The sequence below is a fragment of the Hirundo rustica genome, chromosome 5 (genome assembly GCF_015227805.2).
Source record: "Hirundo rustica isolate bHirRus1 chromosome 5, bHirRus1.pri.v3, whole genome shotgun sequence".
NCBI lineage: Eukaryota > Metazoa > Chordata > Aves > Passeriformes > Hirundinidae > Hirundo > Hirundo rustica.
Genome location: NC_053454.1, coordinates 61,420,092 through 61,443,583, shown reverse-complemented (window position 1 = coordinate 61,443,583; position 23,492 = coordinate 61,420,092). Strand labels below are relative to the sequence as shown.

Sequence of the window (23,492 nt, the reverse complement as noted above, 5' to 3'; positions counted from 1 at the left end):
TGAAACCCTAATGGGTAAAGAGCTGAGTAGCCTTCTTCTGGTAAAGGAAAATGCAAATGATCTTAATTTTTTAGGCTTTCTCTCTCCAGAGAAGGATTTTTTTTGTAGACCATTCCTAGAGCAGATGAAGTTTTCCAGACACTGAAAGAAGGACTGATGCTAAGATCTCATTTTCTCTTCTCTTGCAGAGGTTTGCTTGGTCTTTGGTCCAAGCTCAGTAGTCATTACACTGGTGTTTAGGTTACTTTGGAAGACACAGAATGTCCTACAACAGTGCTGCTTACCAGCATTGCTGTGTTCCTACCAGTTTTGTCCCACAAGTTGTTCTTCCGGACAACATTGATGGGTCACGAGGAAGGAGTTCAGAAGAAGTAGCTGTGAGTACTTTCTGGCAAGAAATTACTTTTCAAGCTCTTGGGTTGTTGCTTTCTTCACAGTCTTGTTTTAGGCTGATACTAATAAGTCTGTTTTGAGCTTCCCTTAAATGGATGTCACGTAGAGGACAGCCTTGTTAAAACTGGGGAGTTGCCTGCTCAGCATTTGGGTTCTGCACTCTTGGCCGTGGTTGGCAGATACAATAAACGCAGCTTTAGGGCACTGAGAACCAAATTAAGAACATGGCTCTCCCATGGAGCAAAATGCCAGTCCAGAAGCAAACACATTTTGCTGGTGAGGTGAATTGAGAATTGCTAAATGGATTGCCTTTATGCAGGATCATGCGTTGTCTGCTCATACCACTCTGCTTTTATGCTGCGTCATGTTCCTCCCATTGGAGCCAGTGTCCTGGTGAAGGAACCCATATCGCTCTGTCCGCTGACTAATGCCATGAGAACGCGATCATGTGCCCCCGCCTGCTCTGGGCCAGACTCTTATTAATGACTAATTGGTGTGCACGGCTGAGTGTAAAGATCACGGGCTCAGCCTGCTCCTCGCTGGCGTCACGCGCCCGAGCCGAGGTGTCCAGGGAGTCACCACGACGCATTACCCTCACGAGCTGTGCGCATGGAGGGGCAAGGGCTACCTGAAGGGGGTGCTTTGCTCCACATTCCGGATACCTGTTCCCTAGAAATGTACGAAATCCCCCTTTGCTTTCTCTACAGGCATTGTCAAGTGTGTGGCTGTGTGGATGAGCTCTCTTTGTGCTAATGGCGGTGAGGTTCCCCTAGATTGGCTGTCGGTGCTCTGGAAGAGCTGTTTCCTACCAACCTGCCCCTCTGATGCCATGTGACATTTGGAGGAGCGGAAGTTTGCCTGCCTGTGGGTATAAGTCTGGTTAGTGATAGCCAGAAACCATGCATATGGTTGTCCCAACAGCCGGATCACAGCCCCCCGAAGGCACAGCAGATGCTCTCCCAGAGCAGGATCTGTGGCTGTGCGGAAGGGAATTGTCACTTGCAGTTGTATTTCTGCTTCGTGATCCTCGTGGGTATCAGCTGGGAGGGACCTGTATCCTTCTGGCTCTACGGCTTGTGCTGGTGTAATTGGTGCTTTTTTGAGCACTCGTTGCTCTTGGGAGACAGAATGCCTACCCGGGTCCGTGTTGCTCTGGGCTGTGACTGACTCTCTTCTGACTGCAGCTTAAATTGGTGGAAGTGATGAAATTCTTTTTTTCAGTTTTGTCTCAAGTTATAAAATAACTTGGTTTTGCATTTTACTCCCCTGTCTCCTCTTCTGTCAGGAAATGTTTCTTTATCTTCAGTAAGCTTCCATTGGCTTGTGGTTTTGTGTTTTTTGGGGTGTTCTTGGGATTTTTTTTTTTTTCCTTATATTTTTCTTCACAGTGGAGCCAGTGAAGGCAAGAAGGCCATTTAGTCTGAAATCTGGCTGTTTGCGTTTCTGGCTCTCAGGCCTGCATTAGGTTTGAGCGACTATTATTGAATTAGGATTTGATGCATGCACCAGGACCAGTGCCAGTGACCTTCCTCAGCAGAGATTTTGTCTCATCACCCCAGGGAATGGTCACTATGAAGTCTTTTGGATGAGCAGTTGGCACTCAAGTGAGGATGAGGTCCAAAGCCCTCTGGGTTTTTTTGCTTGTCTAGTATTTTTGTAGTTCTTTCTTCTGCCTGAGTCTTGTGTGTGTGCTGGCATTTGGTTTGGATGGCTTTGCCCTTCTGTTTTAGTTTTACAGCTGTGTGCTCTCCCCACACTCCCTTGGAGGTGAACTCAAGTGGTATCACACCCCTTCTTATTCTGGTGCAACTGCTCCAACGTGGAAGAATTGCAATTTTGCAGAGACTGTCATCTGGTAACCAGGTAAATTTTGCATAATTTGGGGATAAGTGCTCTTTGAGAAGTTCCTGCTTGTGTAACGCTGTGTGAGTGGTAAAGCAGATTTCCAAAATGATCCATGTTAAAAATATCCTTTATGCTGGATTATGTTTTTGTAACCAGCATATTGTGAATCCACGTATCACTTCAGAATGCCAAGAATTGGATCAGAAATGCTGTGCCTGCACTCTGGGAAGTGCTGAGAGTGCATTAGTTGCCTTGGCTGCTTCAGATATGTCCAAAATGTTTTATACAACCAGGCTTTCTGCCTCTGCCATCCAGAGCTCAGGGCTGGATTTTGCTGGATCAGGTCTTGCCTGTCCTCCTCACAGCAGGAAGCCAGCACGCTACTCATTACCATCAGTGGTCCAGAGCTTTGTGGTGCTTTTAGAGGGGCTTCAGTGTCTCAGAGGTGATTGGGAAGGTGTTGGTGGGACAATATGCAGCTCTAGGAGTTGTGCATTTGACAGTCTGAAGCCTGAGGGAAGGGAAAACTTCAGACTGTAATTATAAAGGTGAAATTAAGCTATGAGCTGGTCTCACACTTTTTGTGTGGTGTGATTGCTATGGGGAGCTCTCTGCCGCAAAGCAGTCGCAGGAGAGGACAAGTGCAGGAGCTAGCTGCTTGCTGGGAAGCCAGGACTGAGCCTGCCAGGTTGTTTTCCCTGGAGAAAAACAACCCTTGGTGAGTGGTGCCAGTGGTGTGCTGCCCCACCCCTCATTGTACACACTGCCTGTTCCTTTGCTCAGTGGGAAATGGACTTAAATCCAGCTCCACCTATTCCAAATAACTCTTTTCTTTTAGACACAGGACCAAACTGCCTGCTCTAACATCCTCACATTTATAGTTAGGAATTTGCCTCAGGATCAGGCTTCCCATGCTTTGTTTTTGGAGGTTTCAGGTGGGCGATATGCAACAGATGCTGCAAAAGTTTCCTGCGGTTGCTGTTTCTTTGTCCGGGTTTCTCTACAGGTATATCCAGATCTCCTGTACTTTGAAAGTTGTGTGCTGAGCTGATGTAAAATACACGCTTGAAATGTTGCAGGTGCTTCTTAGCTTGTGGTACTTGCTCCTGTGACACAGCACACTTAGTCAAGATTCCTCTAAAAGAGCTCTTAACAAGAGGCTGGAACAAGGACCAGCTGCTGTATAAACCAGCGCTGGTTTCAAATAGACACATGGTCAAGTAAGAGATTGCCTCTCAGGCACAAAACTGTTACAAAAATATTGCTGGACATGACATTGTCACGGTAATAAATAGCCAAAAATAGATCATATGCCACAGGCTGGCTTGAAATAATAATTTTTAGGAAAAATCCACTGCTGCGTATGGGTTTAAAACCTGACGCCACTCTGCCTCTAGAGAAGGCTTTTTTTGTGATTTCTATTTCATCCATTGCAGAAAACAAAGCTACAAAAATATCTGGTTTATGTTATCCTCAAACAGATGCATTCATAATATTTGCAGTCCGGAATCACTACTTCCTGTGGATTCATCCCATTTGATTCCATCCCAAAGCTCCTGCTGAAGTGCAAGCTCAAATTCCTTACAGAGCGTCTCTGTACCTTTTCCTGGCTGTAGCTACATTAAATACAGCAGATGGATGTGGGATGTGTCAGGAGCCAGGTGCTCGGCAGCAGAGGTTCACCCAATCCTGGAGAGGGGCTTGCACTGAGATACTGCAGTTCTCAAATGTAGCTGGAGTGCAAGGCAGCCTTCTCCTTGCTGAGTCCCCAGTTTCAGCTCCACAGTTTCCTTGAGAAGAAGGAAATGAAGACAAAGAGGCAGCTGACTTTATCAGTTTTTACAATAATGTCATTTTATGGTCAGTCATTTAATGACAATGAAGCAAAGGCTTCAACTGTTACACCTGTCCCGACATCCAATGCCAGTGTTCCCCTTATATTTCCCTGTGTTTTGATAGTGTTACTTTATTGTTTGCAGGGAAGACAGCTGTAACTTCATTCACTCCTAGTTGCTTTTCCTAGTAGTTACTTCACTTTTGGAACATATCCAACTTCAACAGTTCTTCCAAAGTTGTCGGAGATCAAAATTGAAATCCAAATGATGGAACTTATTTTGCCATCATGAATTCAAATGCTTCTTATCTTGGTTTCAGGAAGGTGCTCTCATAGACTTCATCTGTGAGTTGAGATAAACATTTAGAGTTCTTGACGTTCCAGTCTCTAAGAGTTTTGGAAAACAAGATTTAGTCAAGAACTGAGACTGCTATTTAAATCCTGTCATGGGACTTAATTTCAATCTCTGAGAATACCTCTGTAGAGGGAAACATTTCACCTAATGAGATGACTTAATTGGTAATTTATTTAGTTTATGAATATTACAGTGCAAGTACTTTGTGTGCAAAGCTGAGGGTTCTGTCCTGCTTTGCTCCAGTTGAACACAGCCTTTTGCTGAGAAAGCTTGTAAATAAATGCTTCTTTAGAGCTGACAGGGTAAAACGCATCCAGGATAAATTTGGCAACGTGTTCCAAAAGTGCATCAACCAGGCTGTGCTGAGTATAGTCAGAAGCCTTTTTTTTGTGTGTGTGTGATAGAGCTCATATGCAAGTATGTGAGAAAACCAGAGCGCATCAGGGCCCTAGAAAGGAATTGGTCACATTAGGTCTGTCTATTCACGCATTTACGTATGGGCTGTGAGTGCATCATCTGGGACCAAGTCTCCTTCCTGGTTTCCTGTTTACTTGGCTGCTACAATTGCAGTGTCTGAATGCTTCACAGGTTGCAGAGAGAAGAACTTACGTTATCTCTGTCTCCCTGGCAGCCCACTGACAGAAGCAGCCTGTTTGGCTTGCTGACTCACTCCTTTTGGGATGTGCATACATGTACCCGCACACACTTGGCATCTGACCTTGGTGAGGGCACTGGGTGTCACTGGTAGGGAAGCCTTTGGTGGCTCTTCTCTCTGCTTAGGTCCAGGTCCCATCCGTGGGAATCCTCAGGTCTGGGTGATCTGTCTGTGTTGATCCATCTGTAGTTGAAGATTGGATGATGCTGGTTGTCACAAGTAGTGTTGGTTACACCTGTGGGGAGCAGTGTGGGGTTGTGGATGTTTCCTACCAGAACAAGTCTCACCTTTCGTGTTTGGGAGGTATGTGGTGAGGGGGAGCAATATGTGGTAGATTCAGGGGTAAACCTTGTGGGATTTGGAACCTTCCAAACAGCTCAGCCCGTGATGCCTCGTGCACTGGTCACTTGGGTTTGTCTTTTCTCCCACAGCATCCCCATCCACGCCTTCCCGCTCCAGTTTCATCACAGTAGTTTCCTGAGGAAAACAGTCTTTACAGGTCACTGGTGCTGTGCTCTGTGAAGCAGACAGGGTGAATGACTCTGCACACTCAGGAGGATCTTACTTCCCTTGCCTTTCCTGGGAGAGTGGACAGCTTCCCCACAGCTGCATGGCAGAGCTGTGGCGCAGCAGGTGCTGTGTGGCGTGGCTGGGCAGACGCCCCGTGGGCTGGCAGCTCTGACCGATCCATCAGGAGCCCTGCTGCCGGTGCTGCTGCTCTGTGACCAGGAGTTCTCCCTCCTCCCTCAGCCCTTGACCCAGTCCACGCCCCAGCTCGTTGGGTTGCTCTTTAATGTGACTTTCTCACGGCTCTGCGTTACGCCGCTTCAATTACGGAACGAGCTCCTTTTCTTTTTCCTTGTGCGGTTCAGAGTCTGCTGGAGTTTCTTCCTGATTGCAAAAGCTGTTGGAAATGGGCAGAATTGTAAAAGCTTATCAGCGAGCAGTAACTCTCCCCTCTGGGTCCCCAGCTCTGTTACGCGTTTATTCACTCTGGCGAGTTGTAACTCTGCACAACATCTCGTGTTGCCACATCAGTCCTTTATTTACACCAAACACCACTTTCCCTCTCTCCTGCCCTCAGTCTTCCAAGTTTCACAGCTCTGGAGCCGAGGAGCCAGGTGGTGGCAGCACTCCATCTCCTGGGGGAGCTGGCAGCCGGCCTCTGCCTGGAGCAGCGCTGGGAACGGTAACTCCGAGGTTACTCGCTGCTTTGCGCTGCCTGGAAGATGCAGTGCAAGTGTTTGGTGCTGCAACCAGAGACCTGCAGGAAGAATTCATGTTGTGATGAGCAGAACAGATACTGGCAGATGAGCACAGCCATTAGGAAGTCCGGGATCCCTACTAGTACTAAATTGGTCTTGTTCTTTCCAAGTAGCTGGGCAGAATATTCCTGTGAGCTGTATCTGCTGGCTCTTTGCAGGCGAAGCAGAGTTGCTGCTGGTCATGTATGACTCTTGTTGAAATCCTATTGACACATAACATAATTTCTAAAAGTGTTAGGCACTGATCTAATCATTGGCCCAGGGAGGCCAATTACTTAAGCAGTTCGTGGTTTTTCACTGTAGCATATTCTGTCGGATTCTGTCAGACCCTGAAAATAGGTGCCAAATATTTTTTATTTTTTTTTTTAAGGTTTGTTTCCAAAATGTTGCAGCAGCAGTCACGAGGATGTGGATCTAGACAAGAATTGCCTGAAAACCCCTTTACCTTCCAGCAAGGACCTGGAAAACCAGGCTTAACCTCTTCAGAGGCCCTGAAACTATTTCCATCCTTTCTTCTCTCCAGTCCGTGTATGTCTTGCATGCTTGCATGGGAGAGTGGTCTTGCTGCAGTGCTTCACCAGCAGGAGTCTGCCAGTTTTCCCCTGAAGACTCAAGGGAAGATTTTCTTGTTGTTTTGTGTGATTTTTTTTTTTTTTTTTTTTTTTTAAATTTCTGTACTTCCCATTTCATGGTATTTGAAAAATTCCAGGGGGCTGAAATAGTTTCCCCGTGCAAATTGGTAAAGGATGTTTTCTTGCTAGATTTTGGCCCACAGAAATCCTGTGGTAATCTGAGAAGGGCAGAAAAGACCAAGTCAAGGGAGGTGGTGCTTGGAGTCTAATCACTAAACTCCTGCGGATTAGAGCCAGGGCGCTGCGCCAAGGCAACCCAAGCTCTATTCCTGGCCCTTTAAACCCCCCCAGCTCCTTCGGATACATGTTTCAGAAAAAGCATCAGCCTTGCTGATCAGTTTTCCAGCCCTCTGGAGCTAAAAAAGCATGGCTGTTAAATGTGATAAACCCATTCCAGGCTGGCAGGGTGATGTTCCTTGGAGTGTAGAGGCCATTCCCACTGTGGGTGCTCAGCACTGGCAGGGTGATGCTTGAGAGGATGCTCTGCTGTTGTGGGGAGGATGAGCAGAATTTCTCCCAGGGGGATGGCAACTGGTGAATTCTCAGCACTGTATCCCTTGTAGGCAGTGGAAATTGCTCCCTTCCTTTCACTTTCTCCACTCTACCACTCTGTTGTTTCTCAGTTGCTCCATTCCTGGGCTGATGCTGCCTAGGCTGGAGAAGCTGGCCATGGGACAGGATGTTTATGCAGGGCTGTGAGACGCACAAGCGTGTTACACACCTGCATGTGTGTGGGTTCTCAGGGAATGGAGCTGAGTGCCAGGATAAGTACAGACTTTACAGAGGAATAAAGCTCCTGTGGTTTGTGTTTGGTCTGGGAATCCAGTCCCATCTGTTCCAGATGTTTCCAGATGAGTTTATAGCAAGGAGCTACTGTGCTATTTTGAAGGAAGAAAATAATAAAAAAATTACGGGGTTGTGCCTTCACAACCATTGCAAACAGGCAAGGGTATCCATGGAATATGTTCCCTTCTGCTGCCTTAGAAAAGATGCGTAAATAGTCTTAAGTAATTTAATGAAGAGCTGGAGCTTTCAGAGGAGGCTGATGTGTACCTGAGTGCTGGCTTGGTGTGCTGTGCTGGCAAAGAGCGCATTCCACCCCTTCACACCCAGCAGCAGCTGCTTGGGGAATGGCACCTTTCCTAGTTCAGGGAAATTTCTGCTTCAAATCCTGTGGCTCCTGGAATTCAGGCAAAAACAGCCTTTGTGAAGGAGGAGCTGGCTTTGGACTAGACCTAAACTTAGGAGTCAATGCTCGCATACATTTCTGGGTATGGTGTTTTATTTTTTGCTGCCATCCAATAGTCCAAATAAAAAACACGTATTTCCATATGCTTTGGTACTGTGTTTGAATATGATCTATTTTTCTTCATTGTTTTTTATCTGTGCCATATTTGGGACTTGTTTTGGGTGTTAAGCTGTGGACTAAGAGCTGAGGATGGGGCCAGCAGTGGGTTAATAAAGGTGCTTGAGGTGGAGGAAAACTTGGCGGAGGTGGGAGAGTGGCTGCTGAGGTACTGCTTTCATGAAATGGGACTCTGGTGCTTCCTTTTGTGGCTGAATCATATTTTTTATTTTCTAGTTAGGTAGCCAGGCATTGGCATACAAAGTAGACGCCCTACGGCATTCTGAATTCTTGGTATTCATCTGTTCAGTATTTATACCCTCCTGAATTTGAATAGTCCTTTAAGATAATCTGCAAGTGGTCGCTGCTACTGCTCTCAGAGGATCTTGAATGTAAGCAGTATAGGTGGGAAGAAGTTTTGAAGGCCTTGTCTCACTCTGAACTGAGTTTGTCCTTATTCCCATGAGGGAATATAAGGAAAAGGTGTTTTATGCCTGATTTTTGGTATGAAAGCAGGCTACCAGTTTTGTCCCAGTTGTATTAGGATAGAAAGCTCCCATGGCGACTGCCCAGTAGTGAGCAGCAAATGTGTACTTAGCCTCTAAGGAGATTATTTAACACTGTTCCAATTTTGTTTATTATTATTATTTTATTATTTTTGTATTTGCTTGTCAAGAGTGGATTTGCAGATGTCCCCTCAGAACGCAGGCAGGATCTGACTTTGTGGGGGAAGCACAGCAGTGGGAGTTCTGGGCAGCTCTGCGGAAGCACAGCGATGGCAGAAGCGTGGAATTAGGAGTCTCTGCTGTCCACAGAGGCAGATCAGAGGTGGAGAGAAAAGGGGAGGGGAAGGACAGCAGCCACTAAAAGCCTTCCCCAAATGGATGAATGAATGGGTGACACACATAAATGACTGCTGTGATGATCTGACTTACTGTAGCTTGGTCTCGGGATAATCCTCATATGTCAGATTTCTGTAAGGCCAACATGTGACACAAAGCCCGGCTTCCAGCAGACAAGTGTGCTGTGCTGGTATTAGGGGCTGGCCGGAGCCTGGGCTGTGCTTGGAATGCGCCTGTGTCCGTGTGGGGTGTGCCCTCTCGCCTCCCTGCGCGGCTCGGCCGCTGCCGCCTGCTAGGGCAGCGTCAAAGGCAAACTGGAACCCCGCAAACTCTCGCCTATTGCATAGACAGCCCTGAGCCTGCCCGTGTGGCTGCACTTTTTGGAAAATAGAGAAGCAGGGGGGAAAAAATCCAGACACAAGAAACAGGAAAGCCCCCAAAGACTTGTAGCTGGGATTACCTTGTTCACACCTGTCACCACTGATGTCCTCTCAAGGTCAGAATTGGAGCTACGTGAGGCCAGCTTAAAGCAAACGCCATGTGAAAAGAGCTCTATGAAGGAACAGCAGGCACTGGAAGGAGGACAGGAGTGCCCACAGGAACATGAACAACAGCTTGCAAGTTAACCTGCCCAGGACTTGGGCTGGTTCAAACAGCTCACTCCAGGAGAAGTCTGAGCATTCCTTTTTTCTTTTCTATTACTATAGGATGGAGGACGAGGCAGTACTGGATAGAGGGGCTTCCTTCCTTAAACATGTATGTGATGAAGAAGAAGTGGAAGGTAAGAGACTTGGACTGCTGGGGAGGAAGGGTGCCTTTGCTTTGGTGTTTGTATGTAGGATGGGCACAGTTGAAGGGCAGAGAAACAGGATGCCTTTGATTTGCCCAGTACTTCATCCTAAAATTGACTGAAATGTAGGTAGCTTGATTGGGGTGGAAGTGACTTTTTAGAGAAATCTTCTATTTCAGTTCAGGAGCAAACCTTGTTGCATGGTGCTGGCACACACTTCCACTTCCCCCAAAGTCCTGTTTGCTGTGTCTTGCATAATGGCTGTGAAACACCAGAGCTGTTTGCTTTGTTTTCCTCCACGAATAGAGTTTTGCAATGCTTGCCTATCCCTGCTGCAGTCATGAGTGTGGAAATATGAAGGCCGGTGGAGAAGCCAAGTGGAAAAATCAGCAGAATTTGTACCAAGTGTCGGGGTGAACTTAAGGCGGGAAGTGAACATTTGCCTGGGTTATCCTTTGTGCTCGGGAGGCGTAAAGAGAAGGCTTTTCCCTTGAAGGAGAACTTTTTAACAGAGAAAACAGTTTCCTCACTTTATAGGAAAAGAGTAGACTCCCTTGGAAGCGTTTCTGTTTTCTCTCTAACTAAAAATGTTGTGAAATCCCAAAGGTAAGAGGAATTTAAAGGAGTTTACTTCAAGTTTCTTCCTGGAAAATGATGAAGCTGATAGGAGTGAGATAATGGCAGCAAATTCTCTTTTTCTCATTCTGAGGATTGGTTTTCTGTGGACTTGATAAATTAGTGGGGGAGAAGGATACGATAGGACTTTACCTAGGAGGGAGAGGATTTCACCTTGCAGCACTAGCCTTCCCCTCCTGACTTCAGGATATAATTTTGTTCTAACTTCTTTATTTGCAAACAAATGCCTGTGGCTTTTCAATTGAAAATGTTTTGAAAGGTGTAGGGTTACAGCCATGTAATTGTCACCAGTAATGGACAGGAAAGGATCCAGCAGTAGGAGAGAAAATAGTCTCTAAAAAGAGGAGTTAAATCACTTCCAGCAAACCAAGCCAGTCCTTTCCACGAAAAAGCCTGTGTTTTCTTCCTCTTTGGGATGAAGTAATCTGTGCTCAGCCGCTATAAATCATCATGTTGGGTTTAATGAGGCTATTTGCTGTCTGCAGGGTCAGGTTTGTATTAGCCTTTTGCTTGTGGAATAATTGACACTTTGGCACAGCAGAAACATTTGGGAAGCGAGAGAGGGAGGATATTTTTTATGTTTTATTCTCTTAAATGTTGTCACATGCTGTTTTGATTTGCAACAGCCACATGCGATGCTCCAGGAATATAATACAAGTGGTTGTTCATGGTAGTGATGAGCATAGAAGGGTCCTTCTGACTGTCTGCAGGGGATGTGGTTACTGCTTGGAGTAATATCTGTGGCTATGGTGTGTTTATATCCTTAGTTCCAATGTGGATATCCTCATTTGGCTGAGTTGGGCTAACAGACCAGTTGCAGATCTTCTCACTGGGGAATTGAGGAGAGGAGGTGAAACAAGTGCTTCTAATTGTACATGACAGGCCGCTGGAGCTAGAGCTGCTTGGTTGAGCCTCTGGAGAGCCCTGGAGCTGTGTAGCCAGCTAATTCCCTCGGTGGTGCTAAAGGCACCGTGATTCCTGCCGGGCTCCTGGGAGCAGCCCAGCTAAATCACCCAAGGATCTGAGGCCGTGACATCTGTCAGGGTCACGAGGCACGTGTAGTACATGGATGGGTCGGTCAGGGAGCCGCTTCTCAGCCGCTCCACTCTGTGCAGTGGGACAGTCTGGAATTCTTGGCGTGCCTGGCAAATCTGGGGCACTGCTGCAGTGCCAGTAAGCGTTTAAGGCTTTGGCATTTTGAAGAGATTTTACTCATCTCCATGTTTCCAGCCTCAATGGTTCTCTGGTTCTGTGTGTGTCCTCAGCTACGCCTGCATCTCCACAAAGGTCCATGCACATAATGCGTGTATGTATCCAGTGTGCACCCCAGGTGCGGTCATGGTCTGTACGTGTGGGATGAATTGTGTACTCACAGAGTGGTTGTGGTTGGAACTGATCTTCAAGCCTATCCAATTCCAGCCCCCTGCCATGGGCGGGGATGCCTTCTGCTAGACCAGGTAGTCCAAGGCCTGTCCGAGAGTTCCAGGAATGGGGCAGACACAGCTTCTCTGGGCACCCTGCGCCAGGGCCTCTCCACCCTCACAGGGAAGAATTTCCTCCCAGTATCTAATCTAACCCTGCCTTCTGTCAGTTTAAGATCCAGCAGAAGGGCTAAAATGTCAGGTTGCAGACCTTTGGCTGGCACTTGGTGCAGATGCTTTTAAGTCCCTGATAGATTCCTGCACTTAGAGTGGGGTGTTTTAAAGGAGGTGAGCCTCTATCAAGAGACTTGATTTCACTAAAAGTGAGCGGAGAGGACCTTGTTTCTTTTCCTTCTATGAGGTGAAGGGGAGTTGTAACCTGTATTAGAAGAGACAGGGCGGTAGAATTTAGGGATTCCTTGGCAGTAGGAGTTAGCAGGAGAGAATGGGAACACTCTCCAGCAGATCATTATAATATGCTTCAGAACCAGGCTACTTTTGCTGCTTTCTAAGTTGCTTTGAGTTCAAAGAGGCGAAGATAGAATTTTGAAGTTGTCACTTTGATCATCTGTCCTCCTTGGTGTGTTCTTTGGGAGAAGAGAGGAATGTCATTTGCTTTGTCAGTGATGCCCACAGGTTATGTCTGTGGGATGGAGATAGCGACTCTGCACAACCACATCGCCCACTAATTTGATTGTGTAGTGGTGTGGGGAAGAGGGAAGGACTTGGCTTTTTAAGGTGGGGTAGAACTGGGCATTTCTGGTCAGGAAGGCATTGAACCATTTTTGGGGTGGGGCAATTGTCCCTTGTGCCCTGGCTGAGTAAATGTAGCATTTGCAGAAACCGTACTTAGCTGGCAGAAATATGCCCCTTGGGCCTGATTCCAGGGATTGTTTAGTCCATCTCTCAGATGGCACCTCACCCTGGTCCTACACTGGAATGTCTCACTCTGATATCAGCTGTTGACATTTGAAAATTACTCCACTCCAGCTCCTCCCTGCTGCCTGGATCCACGAGAGGGCTAGGTGATGGATTCAGTACATGTTAGGAGGCGTTGCTTGGCTGGAAGTGCCCAGAAATGTGACCTGGTGAGACAAGGGATCTGCCCGGGTCTAGGGCGGAGCATGAAGGAAAGCAAGTACAAGTTGGCTTTCCTGGGGGAAATCAGGAAGAGGCAGTGACCCGAGCTGTGCCAGGGGAGCCTTCCCATTCAGTTAGAGCACTGCACGTTCCTTTCCTTGAAGGTAACACTGTGCTGCTGGAAGGCCTCTGTGAGGAGTGCTGGTATGTGTGACATAAACAGATTACTTAATAACAGATTTTGCAAGAGGGGAAAAGTAAAGCTCCACCTTATCCTGCGAGATAAGGTATTCTTGGCTCTCTAAGTGTAACTTCCCCCAGACTTGCTGCCACCCTGACTCTATGGTGGAGTGGAGGATGCTGGATTTCAAGTCTGACAACTCTGCTGCAAAGCCCGAGGAGCGCACTGGCTCCGTGTGTTAGGAAATGGGGAGCAGCACACCTGTCCTGCATTCCAGATGGTGTTGGACAATGTAAAAGTTTTGATAGCACTTCTCAGCACTGCTGTGGGAGTGAATTCAGGAGCATATGCTGTTGGGGTAAACTTTTCCTGGGTCCTGTTATCATTGTGGCATTTACTGTTGTGCTGCAAACTCTGCAGAGAGGCTAGCCCAGGGATTTTGTAACAATGTTCCATAACTACGTGTTCCATTTTAGCACTTTCCTCCTCCTTGCTTTCTATTCTTGACCCAGTTGTGTCATTGCACTTTGCTGGTAGGAAGCTGTGTGATGCCATAAGCCCAAGATTAGTCCTTGTTGGTTGGATCAATGAGGAGAGAGGTTAGAAGGGCAGAGATAACTGTGAACATCTTTACCTGTATTAACAGCAGGCCGGCGGTGGGAGAAATGAGCTGTATTTGCCCATATACTTTGATTTCTTTTTCTCCTCCCATCCCTGCCATCTGTTTTTGATCTGTGACCTGTTTCATATCAAAGTCTTTAATTGCTTCTGAAATAAATGTGATTAAAAATTTGATCAGGTAAAATCTGATCACAGAATGTGCTCATTAATATTCTTTGATGACTTTAATTTATGTGTAGAGGCAAACCAGGCTGTGTTTTGCTTCAGTAAAACTGAACTGGGCTTCACTCATGCAAAAGCCAAACTCAGAGGACTCAGGCAGTGCCTTTGTGATCTCTTTCCATACGGCAGCTGGCACAGCTTCCCTGTGAGGGTGGTGAGGCCCTGGCACAGGTTGCCCAGAGAAATTGTGGCTGCCCCTGGATCCCTGGAAGTGTCCAAGGGCAGGTTGGACAGGGCCTGGAGCAACCTGGGCTAGTGGAATGTGTCCCTGCACATAGCAGGGGCTGGAACTGGATGAGCTTTAAGGTTCCTTCTGACCCAAACCATTCTGTGATTCATTGAACTTGGGAATGACAGGTGGAGTTCGGAACCCAATACTGCTCCACACAGCTAAGTGAAAACAAGACAGGTGGTTTAGTTCTTCCCAGCTTTGAAACACCATGATGAAAGATTTCCGGTCTTCAGGTTCTTTTCTTTCCAGCTTTAACTCCCCATGGCACTTTACAGAAGAGTGCTTACTCTTGGCTGCATCCAGCAGGTGATTGCATGGAATATAGTTCTGGTCACTGCCGTTGTCTTTCCTCTGCTGTCAGGAATCCGCATTAGCTCTGAGGTTCCTGGGTGTGATGAGGAGGTTTTTGATGCCCACCTTTATGCTCAGTGAGAAAAGCTGCAGTCTGAGTTCAGAGGGTGGTAAACTGACTTTACATAAGGCAGCAATAAGCTAGCTGTGCAGGCAGGAGAAGTGGAGAAAACATTTTAAGAGCAGCTGAGTCAATAGCTGGCATGGTTGGCCCATGGTGAAGGAAAGGTGGTAGTTCCTTTTCAGTGGTGGTAAGTTTTGTGCCAACATGTGCTGAGCGTGAGGTGGAGGAACGTGTTTCCACACCATTCTGACAGTGCCTTGTTTTTTCCCATCTCCAGTCAGTTAAGAATCTCAGAATCATTTAAGTTGGAACAGGGCTTTAAGATCATCAAGTCCAACTGATTGGAAACTATCATCGGTTCTTTGACGTGGCAGTGAAACTGGTTTTGTTGGGGCTCATGCCAGTTAGAAAGGTGGCCCTCGCAGCCTTGGATGGTAGCAAGTGCTCTCATTTCAGTCAGGATTCAAGTCAAGCTTATTTGACTGTCTGGTCCCATCTTCCTCTTCCCAACGGCTCTTTTTTAAGGTATAATACCTCTGGATATAACAGTTCAGCATAGAGATTGAAAATCAGATATAGCCTTTGCTCACTTGTCAGATGTGAGTCCCAGATGTGCTTGTGAGCCTTCCTGGATTTTTCTAGGACATTTAGAATGAAAAGGTAACCCAAAATGTGTTGGGGAGGTCATGTTGCCTTAACTGGGGCTAGGTAACACAGGAATGTTGTTCCCTTTCCTACCTGTGTTTGTTGTACCAGAATGGCTGAAGCTGTGCTTAACCGGGAAACTTGTGCTAGGGCTGTAGCTTGCTGGTTTGAGCATCATCCCAGCCTTCCTTGGACCCCTCTCCCTTCCTTTCCTTCTGGTGATGTTCCTATTCTGGTTGCAGAACACCAGGTGAACTTAAATAAAGACTGAGAAGGGACACAGGGAACTTGTGCTCCCTGAAGGAAGTGCGTGCTGCTGGAGAGGCCTCGGGAGCCTCTGTGTGAGCATTCCTTCACGGTGCCCTGCTGACAGCAGCATGGCCTTCCGGGAATTCTGGCTCCAGCCATCTTCCATCAGATGCCTGTTTCAGTAAAACTGCAGCCTTGGAATCAAGGCTCACTTGTAGAGGGCTGGTTTGAGGCTTTTCCCAGAGAATGGAGGCAGCTTTGGATGCCTTAGTCATCATACCACAGCTCTTAATTCTCTTGGAGCAGGGTCTAAAATCCTACCTGAATCTGTGAGCCTGGGACTCAATTCACTCAGTCTTGGTAATTAATGAGATGAAAACAGGAAAAGATTTTCATCCAAAATCAGTTCTCTTGAGTGGCCATTTGGAGCATTTTGGAAGGGGACATCATTTTAAAGGATGCCAGAAAATCCAAAGGTCCCATGCTTCCCAAGAGCTAAATCCAACAATCCAGCACAGATCCCCTTCTCCGCCCTGTTCCCCAGAGCCCTGCATTCTTCAACTCTTCTTTCCATTGAAGTCAAGCAGTTCTGGCCAGATTAGATCAGATCACAGCAGGACAGGTTTGGTGGCTTTTATAACCTCTCACAGCTCCAAAGAAAAGAGAAAGAAAAGCAGCTTACAGGGTTGTGGGTAAGAGTCTCGCAATGGCTTACGTAAAGCTCAGGGAGAACACCTCCACCACATGTTCATTGTTCTGTCTGAACAGTGCCCACCCCTTCATTCACTGCCACCCTGCTGACTTTGTTCTATCTACACAAGCAGGGTTTCTAGGATCAGGAAGACGAGTGAAGATTTTATTTTATTTTATTTTATTTTATTTTATTTTATTTTATTTTATTTTATTTTATTTTATTTTTTTATTTATTTTTCCCTGTTTAGATATTTTCTACTTGAATTTATGTGCGCTCTGTCTTTTAGAGCCATCCTGTTGCTCAGATTTAATTCACCTTTTATACATGCTTGGCTGGAGTGGCCTCTGAATCTTGTTAGGAATCTGGCAGATCCAGTCTAGGTCATGCATCATCCATTTGGAACAGAGGAGCGTAAGCTTTAGGCAAACGGCTAGGAAGACTTCACTTCTGTCTAACTGTAGTTTTATTACATGGGAGTGCTGTAGATCCCATGCTGACTTTTGAATATACTGAAGTGCTAGAAGCCTAATGTTACAGAGGAAGAGAAGAAGGTCTCCAATTTCCATACTGTCTTCCCATGCACAGCTCATTCCCTGCCCCTCATAGGCATTTCAGTCAATGACTGCATGTTAAGAGGTGAAGTGCAGTAATGCAAATATATAAAATGATCTTTGCACAAGTTCTCTGTTTGGTTAAGGAACTGCATCTTCCTTGCTGATGGTGATCCTCACTTGAACCTTAGCCGTGATTTTGGGGTTCTTCTTTTGGAGCTGGCAGACTGAAAGAGATCCCTGGTGTTTCTAATCTTGTTCCTTCTTCTTTCCTTTTTCTATGGCATAGTAGCTCAGGATTGTCTCTCCTGAAGCCTCTGTTTTATCTTTTGCCCCTTCCTGTCTCTTCTTCATGGTAGGCATGTCTCCTGATGGTGTTTATCAGTCAGTGAACCGGCTTCTTAGCCTTATGGTTGTTGTTTCCATTGCCTGATGGATTCGTGCTGACCCTTTTCCTTGGCAAACCGTCACAACACGGAAGAATTTGTTAAGTGCATACTACTGTTGTTCGTGGGAGAAGGCTTTTGGATCTGATCTGTCTCCAGCTAGTGCATTCAGTTTTGTTCAGATTTCCACAAAGTGCTCGGTGAATCCTTCTGCTGTTTCCCTGACTGATGGATTTTTACTTGCATGGAAAATCAGTCACTTGAATACCGGCATGTTTGGAAAACCCAGTGGGGACCAGTGGGTGAGCCTGGGACTGGGGAGCCTGTCTAGAGGACTGATTATGGTTTGCTTTTCCCTGTAGATTCTGTGTCTCTGTCCTTGTGCATGAATGGGAATAGCACTTGGCTCTTGCACAGTGAGGTCCTTGTGTTCCTTGTTTCTAACACAGCTGGTGTGAATGGTTCTCTGGTGTGAGGTGCCCCGCTTGCTGTGCATCCCATTCTGGGAGTGTAGAACAGCCTGTGTCCTGGAAGGTGGAGCTGGTCGGGGTGCAGGTCCTGCCCCTCTGCTGCTGCCAGCACCTGTAAACTCCTCCATAACCAGGTAGAGCTAAGGGCACCTGGCACGTGACGGCATGGCCTTCTGTTCTTATTTCTTGAGCTGATTTGAGACTAAGCAGGGCTTAGTTTGGGACTTCCTTAGTACTACTTTTAATATCTCCCCTTTAAAATGGATCATCCCCCCTGATTTATTTGTCCTTTTGAGCTGCAGGCTTTTTTTGTATTATTAATTTTCTTTGATTCTCACACAAAATGAGAAGCACCTTCTGCCAGCAACCTCAGGTTGGAAAAGCAGCTGCTCTAAAGCACACTGACCTGGCTGTGATCCCGGCAGTGTCCTGGCTGGCGTCATCTCTCCCTGCTGCCTTGGCTGTGTGCTGACGCTTCCTTGGGCACAGAGCTGTGCCATCTTCTGCTGACGAAGCACGTGGCGGGCTGTGTCCCCTGCCCCTCTGCTGTGACTGCAGAGCAGATCTCTAGATGAAGAGGGCTACTACCTGGAGCTTTCAGTTCCACCCGGGGATAAGACTGATGGCTGGGCTGTGAAAATGGGCTGAGAAGATCCTGCCTTTCATGGAATCAGAGGGAAGAGACCTTAGAGGTCACCTCATTCCAGCCCCATGCCATAGGCCTCTGAGTGACATGGCTGGGGCATCCTGAGCAAAGCTCGTTTTTCAGGTGGCCCAAAATATTTAGCCAGAGCTGGTGGGGAAGATGTTGGCTTTGTGGACAACAGTAACTGCATGGGCCTGTCACAATCTGATTGGGTTTAATGTGACTCTCCCAGTTCTTTGCAAAGGAGTCTTTAAAGGAAGAACAAGGGCAGGGCAAAACCTGCTAATGTTCAGCTTATTTTCAGCCCTTTATACATTTTTAATATTAGCTTTTGATCTTGTTTTCTTCTATGATGCTAGTGTGAGATTCATTATGGGCTGGTTTTACCACGCTCTGAGTCTCAAGAATCCAGTCATGTGGAAAGGATTCTTTCTTAGGTGCAGCAGGCAGGCTTTATCCCTTGATGCCATAACTTTCAGCTTCTTTCTCCAAGTGACCAAGTTTTGGTTTTGCTGAGCAAAAGCCATTGCCTAGTACCCTTTTTTAAAAAGAGCTGGTGCTTAAAAATGGAGAAGCTCATAATAAAGTGATCTCTCAGAGAGCTTGTGGTTGGAAGGGACCTTAAGGAAATCTAATTCCACCACTGCCATGGGTAGGGACACCTTCCACTAGACTGGGTTGTTCCAAGCCCTGTCCAGCCTAGCCTTGATGATGATGAGCAGATATTCCTGCAGGCAGGGAGGGTATGCTGCGTTTTACAGAACCTCAGCTGCATTATACATACGTGGGTTTTCATCAGGGAGTCTCCTATGCCCAAACTCCCAATCTGGGTGCTGAATCATGAACTGCTGTTCTTTAGTAGCTCTTAGTAAAGCAAAATATGTGATTTCAACTGTATTTTTTCCAGGAGAACCTCCCTGATGATGACTGCTTTTTGTTTTATTAATAATCGGATGAAATGATTTTGTTGTGAACTTGGGGCACTGTAAATATTCTCTGTGGTCACAAAAGTCAAAGATTTCAGCTACAGTCAGTGTAAGTCCAAAGAAGTCCCTGCCCGCTGTCGCTTAGAACAGGTGCCACCGGGACCTGCAGGTATGCATGTGCATCTTATGGGTGGGGTTTGAGTGTTGTGAAATAGACACTGGTGGAATGAGGTGCAAACAGAGGATAATGGATGTCGTGGGGAGGGCCATGGGAGCAGCCCCTCAGGAGGAGCTATGGTGGGTGTACAAGAGAACAGGTTTGGGTTACCCAAAGTTTAGCTCTCAGCTCCGTGCTTCCCGTGCTCTCCAAGCTGTAGGATCCTTGTGGTGCCCGCGTGTCATGTTACGTTTCTCAGGCAGTGGTTCTCATGGGAAAGGCTGGGTTCCCCCGGTGAGTCGGAAATGTCCCGGGAGCCCAGTGCATTGAGAGTATGTGTCAATTGTTTCCTTCCAGGCGCTTTGGGAAGGGAGCCTAGAAGATTATCTCAGCATTTGGAACAATATAAACAGATGCCAAGCACTTCAAGTACATGGAGAAAGAAAATGTCTTGCTTGGCCTCCCTGAACAGTTGTGGGGGCGATGCGGGGGGGCACAGCAAGGAACATTAAATAAGTCTGTGCCTTCAGACTAGGGAAAAGCAGCAAAGTAATGCAGATGTTTGCCTGTGTATGTACAAGTGAGTTTCATATTACTAAAATCTGTGCTGTGCACACGTGGTCCAAAGATTAAAGAGATTGTCCAGTTCTGTTGGCAGCATATTAAAGTATTAAGACTATGGGCTCACTGTGATGTGTTTCTATTATCAAGCTGACCACAGAATTCAAGTGGTTCAGAGGGGAATGTTGTTTAATACAGACACTTTTTGCATCAGGCTTTTGGACACAGTTTTGGGTGTGAGAATCCCTTGGGAAGGGCTACCACTGCCTTGTCTGTCTGGGGTCACCCCCACCCTCCAGCTCCTGCTCGTGCTCAGATAAAATCTCCCCTTCCTTGTCCCTGTGCGGCACTCAGGCCATCTGCCACATTAAAGCAGATATTTCCAGTTGCTGGAAGGGCTTTCTGGGTTTCCTTTGGCACGCAAGAGCTAAATCGGATCTTCAGGTGTCAGTCTAGGAGGTGTTGCTGCAGACGTCTCTGTAGCTCTGCCCTTCCCCTCTGTGGTGTGATCCCATTCCTCAGAGATGGCGATTCTGACAAGAGGCAGCAGACACAGGACCCTGTTCTGTCACTGTTCCACTGCCCGAGTTTGAACACTGCTCAGCTCCAGAATCCTCTTTCTTCTATCTCTGGAAGTGTCTGAGGCCAGGCTGGATGGGGCTTGGAGCAAACTGGTGTAGAGGAAGGTGTCTCTTCCCATGTCAGGGGCTGTAACAAGATAAGCAAACAAGCAAAATAAAGGCCTCAGAGCTGGCCTCAGGGGAGTGTGGAATTTGAAATGGCAAATGCAGGGATGTTTTTCATTGGCAAATCAGTTTGTTACAGAAATGGAGTATTTTGTGCCTAAATTTTCAATTGTTTGGTTGTCAAGATTGGATTTATCATAAGGACGAATTAGAGAGACATGTTCAGTTTGTGGGTCACTCATTCAGGTAAATTTGTTTACTCAGTCTCTTCATCTGAAACTCTCCATTCGGCCACTCTGGGACAGAAATGGGGAAACTAAACTTGGTCCAAAGTGCAGAATCCAACTCTCATTTCTCAAGAATTGCGTTTGTAAGAGCTGCTTTTACACCTTACAGTGAGATGTCTGAATGATCTGGGCAGAGAAGATGACATGTAAGTGCTTTCCATAAGCACAGGATATTCATCCCGAGCTGACAGAAGTACAGAGAGCCCTGAAAAGAAAACGTTTTTATCAGACACAAAAAGACACAACCATTGGCAAAAGTAGTTGAAGTGCTCTAGTTTGAAATCCAAGTCTCAGTTCAAGGGCATCCTTGGGATTTACAGCCAACATGTGAAATTTGGCACTTACTCTGTTTCTAGTTAATTTTTATTTTGGAAAGTGTCAAGTAGGAGTTGATACGAAGTTCCGTGAGTAGTCCTTCCTCCTCTGCTGTGTTACAATAACACCCTAATGGTACTTAAAGCTTGGGACCTCGATAGTGGCATCTGTGTATGCTACCTAATGGATCTTTGACACTTGTTATACAATGAACTGCACAGGCAAGTGATGTAAATTTCTTTGGTCTAAGCTGTTCAGTTAAACTGAATCACTTGGCATGAGGTAGTTGTTAAGTTCAGCCAGTGTATTTGGTAAAACAAATGGAAAAATTAGGGTAGAATATGTCTGAAAAGCACTCTGTTTGATCTTACAAAATGAGTATGATGGCCTTCTGTGAGGTTTATTTTTGTATTTAAATGACTCACAAGGACAACAATTATCTGTGTCTGCACTGGCATGTGCTCTCAGAAACGATGGGACAAAAATACTTCTCTAAATGGTAGCTACAGAGCTCCAAGCTCACTTCTGGAGACAAGAAAAGCCAGAGTAATTCATGTTAGGCTAGCAAAGAAGGATAGTTCTCTTGCCTGTTGAAGTGAAACACGGATAGAACAAAGAGTAATGAGTTCAAACTGAAATAGGAAAAGTTTAGGTCAGATATATGGAAGAAATTCTCCCCTGTGAGCGTGGTGAGGCCCTGGCACAGGTTGCCCAGAGAAGCGGTGGCTGCCCTATCCCTGGAAGTGTCCAAGGCCAGGTTGGATGGGGCTTGGAGCAGCATGGCATACTGGAGGTGGCCCTGCCCATGGCATGGGGTGGAATGAGGTGGGCTTCAGGGTCCCTTCTAAGCCAAACCATTTTGGGATTTAAAGAAACACAGCATGAACTGTGCTGGTCAGTGGTGCCCAAACTGCAGAGTGCTGAAGTTAATGTTTGTGTTCACCAGGTCACCACACGATTTACATCGGGGTCCACGTGCCGAAGAGCTACAGGCGGAGGAGGCGTCACAGAAGAAGACCTGGGCACAAAGAAAAGAAAGAAAAGGAGAAAATCTCGGAGAACTGCTCGGACAAATCAGACGTGGAAAACGCTGATGAGACAAGCAGCAGCATCCTTAAACCACTCAGTGAGTACTGGTTCCACTTGTCATTCATTACAATGGTCTGTTGTGTAGGGGTCTCCTCACAGAGGATGAAACTTGATCCACGAAAACAATCGTCTCACGTTGCAGTGTTGGAGTAGTCTTAGCCAGCTTCTGTGGCTTGGAAAAAGCGCCGGCTGGAGCAGACATTTCATGCCTCTGTATCACCTGAGTTGGTCCTTGAGTGGATGCCAGGCAGGAGCAGGCCAAATGTTTAAAAAAGCAATTTGACACTGTGTGTAAAGAGATAGCAAGCAAAGGCAAAGACTGGGTAGTGCCTAGGTGAATCTATTGCAGCTTCTGCCCTGGTTCTGGGATGTGCACACGCTCTGGAATTCCAGCACCCCATGGTTTCGGCTTCATGTGTCGCTAACTTGTGGTGCTAACAGCATTTTCCCTTTGGTAATTAACTAGTTCTAGGTTTTGAAAACAAAAAGAATAGTCAGATGGAGCTTTGCTGTATGTTTGAGTATCTGTAGGGATTGAATATCTAAATATTGACAGGCAGGTGAGGTCCATTTTGGATGCCCTGTTCCTCTATTCCCACCAGAAATGTTAAGCAGAGGACAGAGACCTTTAGCTAGTGCCATCACTGTGCAGAGACTGTCACAGGGTCGTATTCCTCTCACTGTATTCTTTGTTAGCCACAAGCTTGTCCTGAAATGTGGGAGAAGGCTGCTTTGGTAGGAGCTGGGGGAGGTGGGAAGGCTGATGGGGTTGAGTGTAGCAGAGCAGCCCAGGATGTGATACAGCTTGGATTGTTGAGGGTAATTCCAGATGGTTGGAGCTTCTTTTGCAAGTGGAAAAATGCTTCCTGTGTGAGAGATCCATGTGACTGGATCTTGGATTGAGGAATGTATCCATTTTTCATTTTGAGCTCCTGTTGCTGGATAGTTACTATAGATAGAGACAGTAACACGGGGCAGATGAGTCATTTCTGTAGCCTGGTTACCATCGTTAGAGAACTGCACCTGGAGAGGAAGGCAAGTCACAGGCTCCATTTGCTCTTCTCAG

At 46.6% G+C, this 23,492-nt stretch overlaps 1 protein-coding gene across 1 annotated transcript in view; it reads left to right on the top strand.

Annotated features, from left to right (window-relative positions):
• SLC4A4 (solute carrier family 4 member 4) overlaps positions 1–23,492 on the top strand; it is a 97,838-nt gene that overhangs the window by 8,725 nt on the left and 65,621 nt on the right. The window contains exons 2-3 of the mRNA XM_058420771.1: positions 9,874–9,947; positions 22,284–22,463. Coding sequence (XP_058276754.1) covers positions 9,875–9,947; positions 22,284–22,463 — 253 coding nt within the window. The 5' untranslated portion in view covers position 9,874. The remainder of the gene's footprint in view (positions 1–9,873; positions 9,948–22,283; positions 22,464–23,492) is intronic.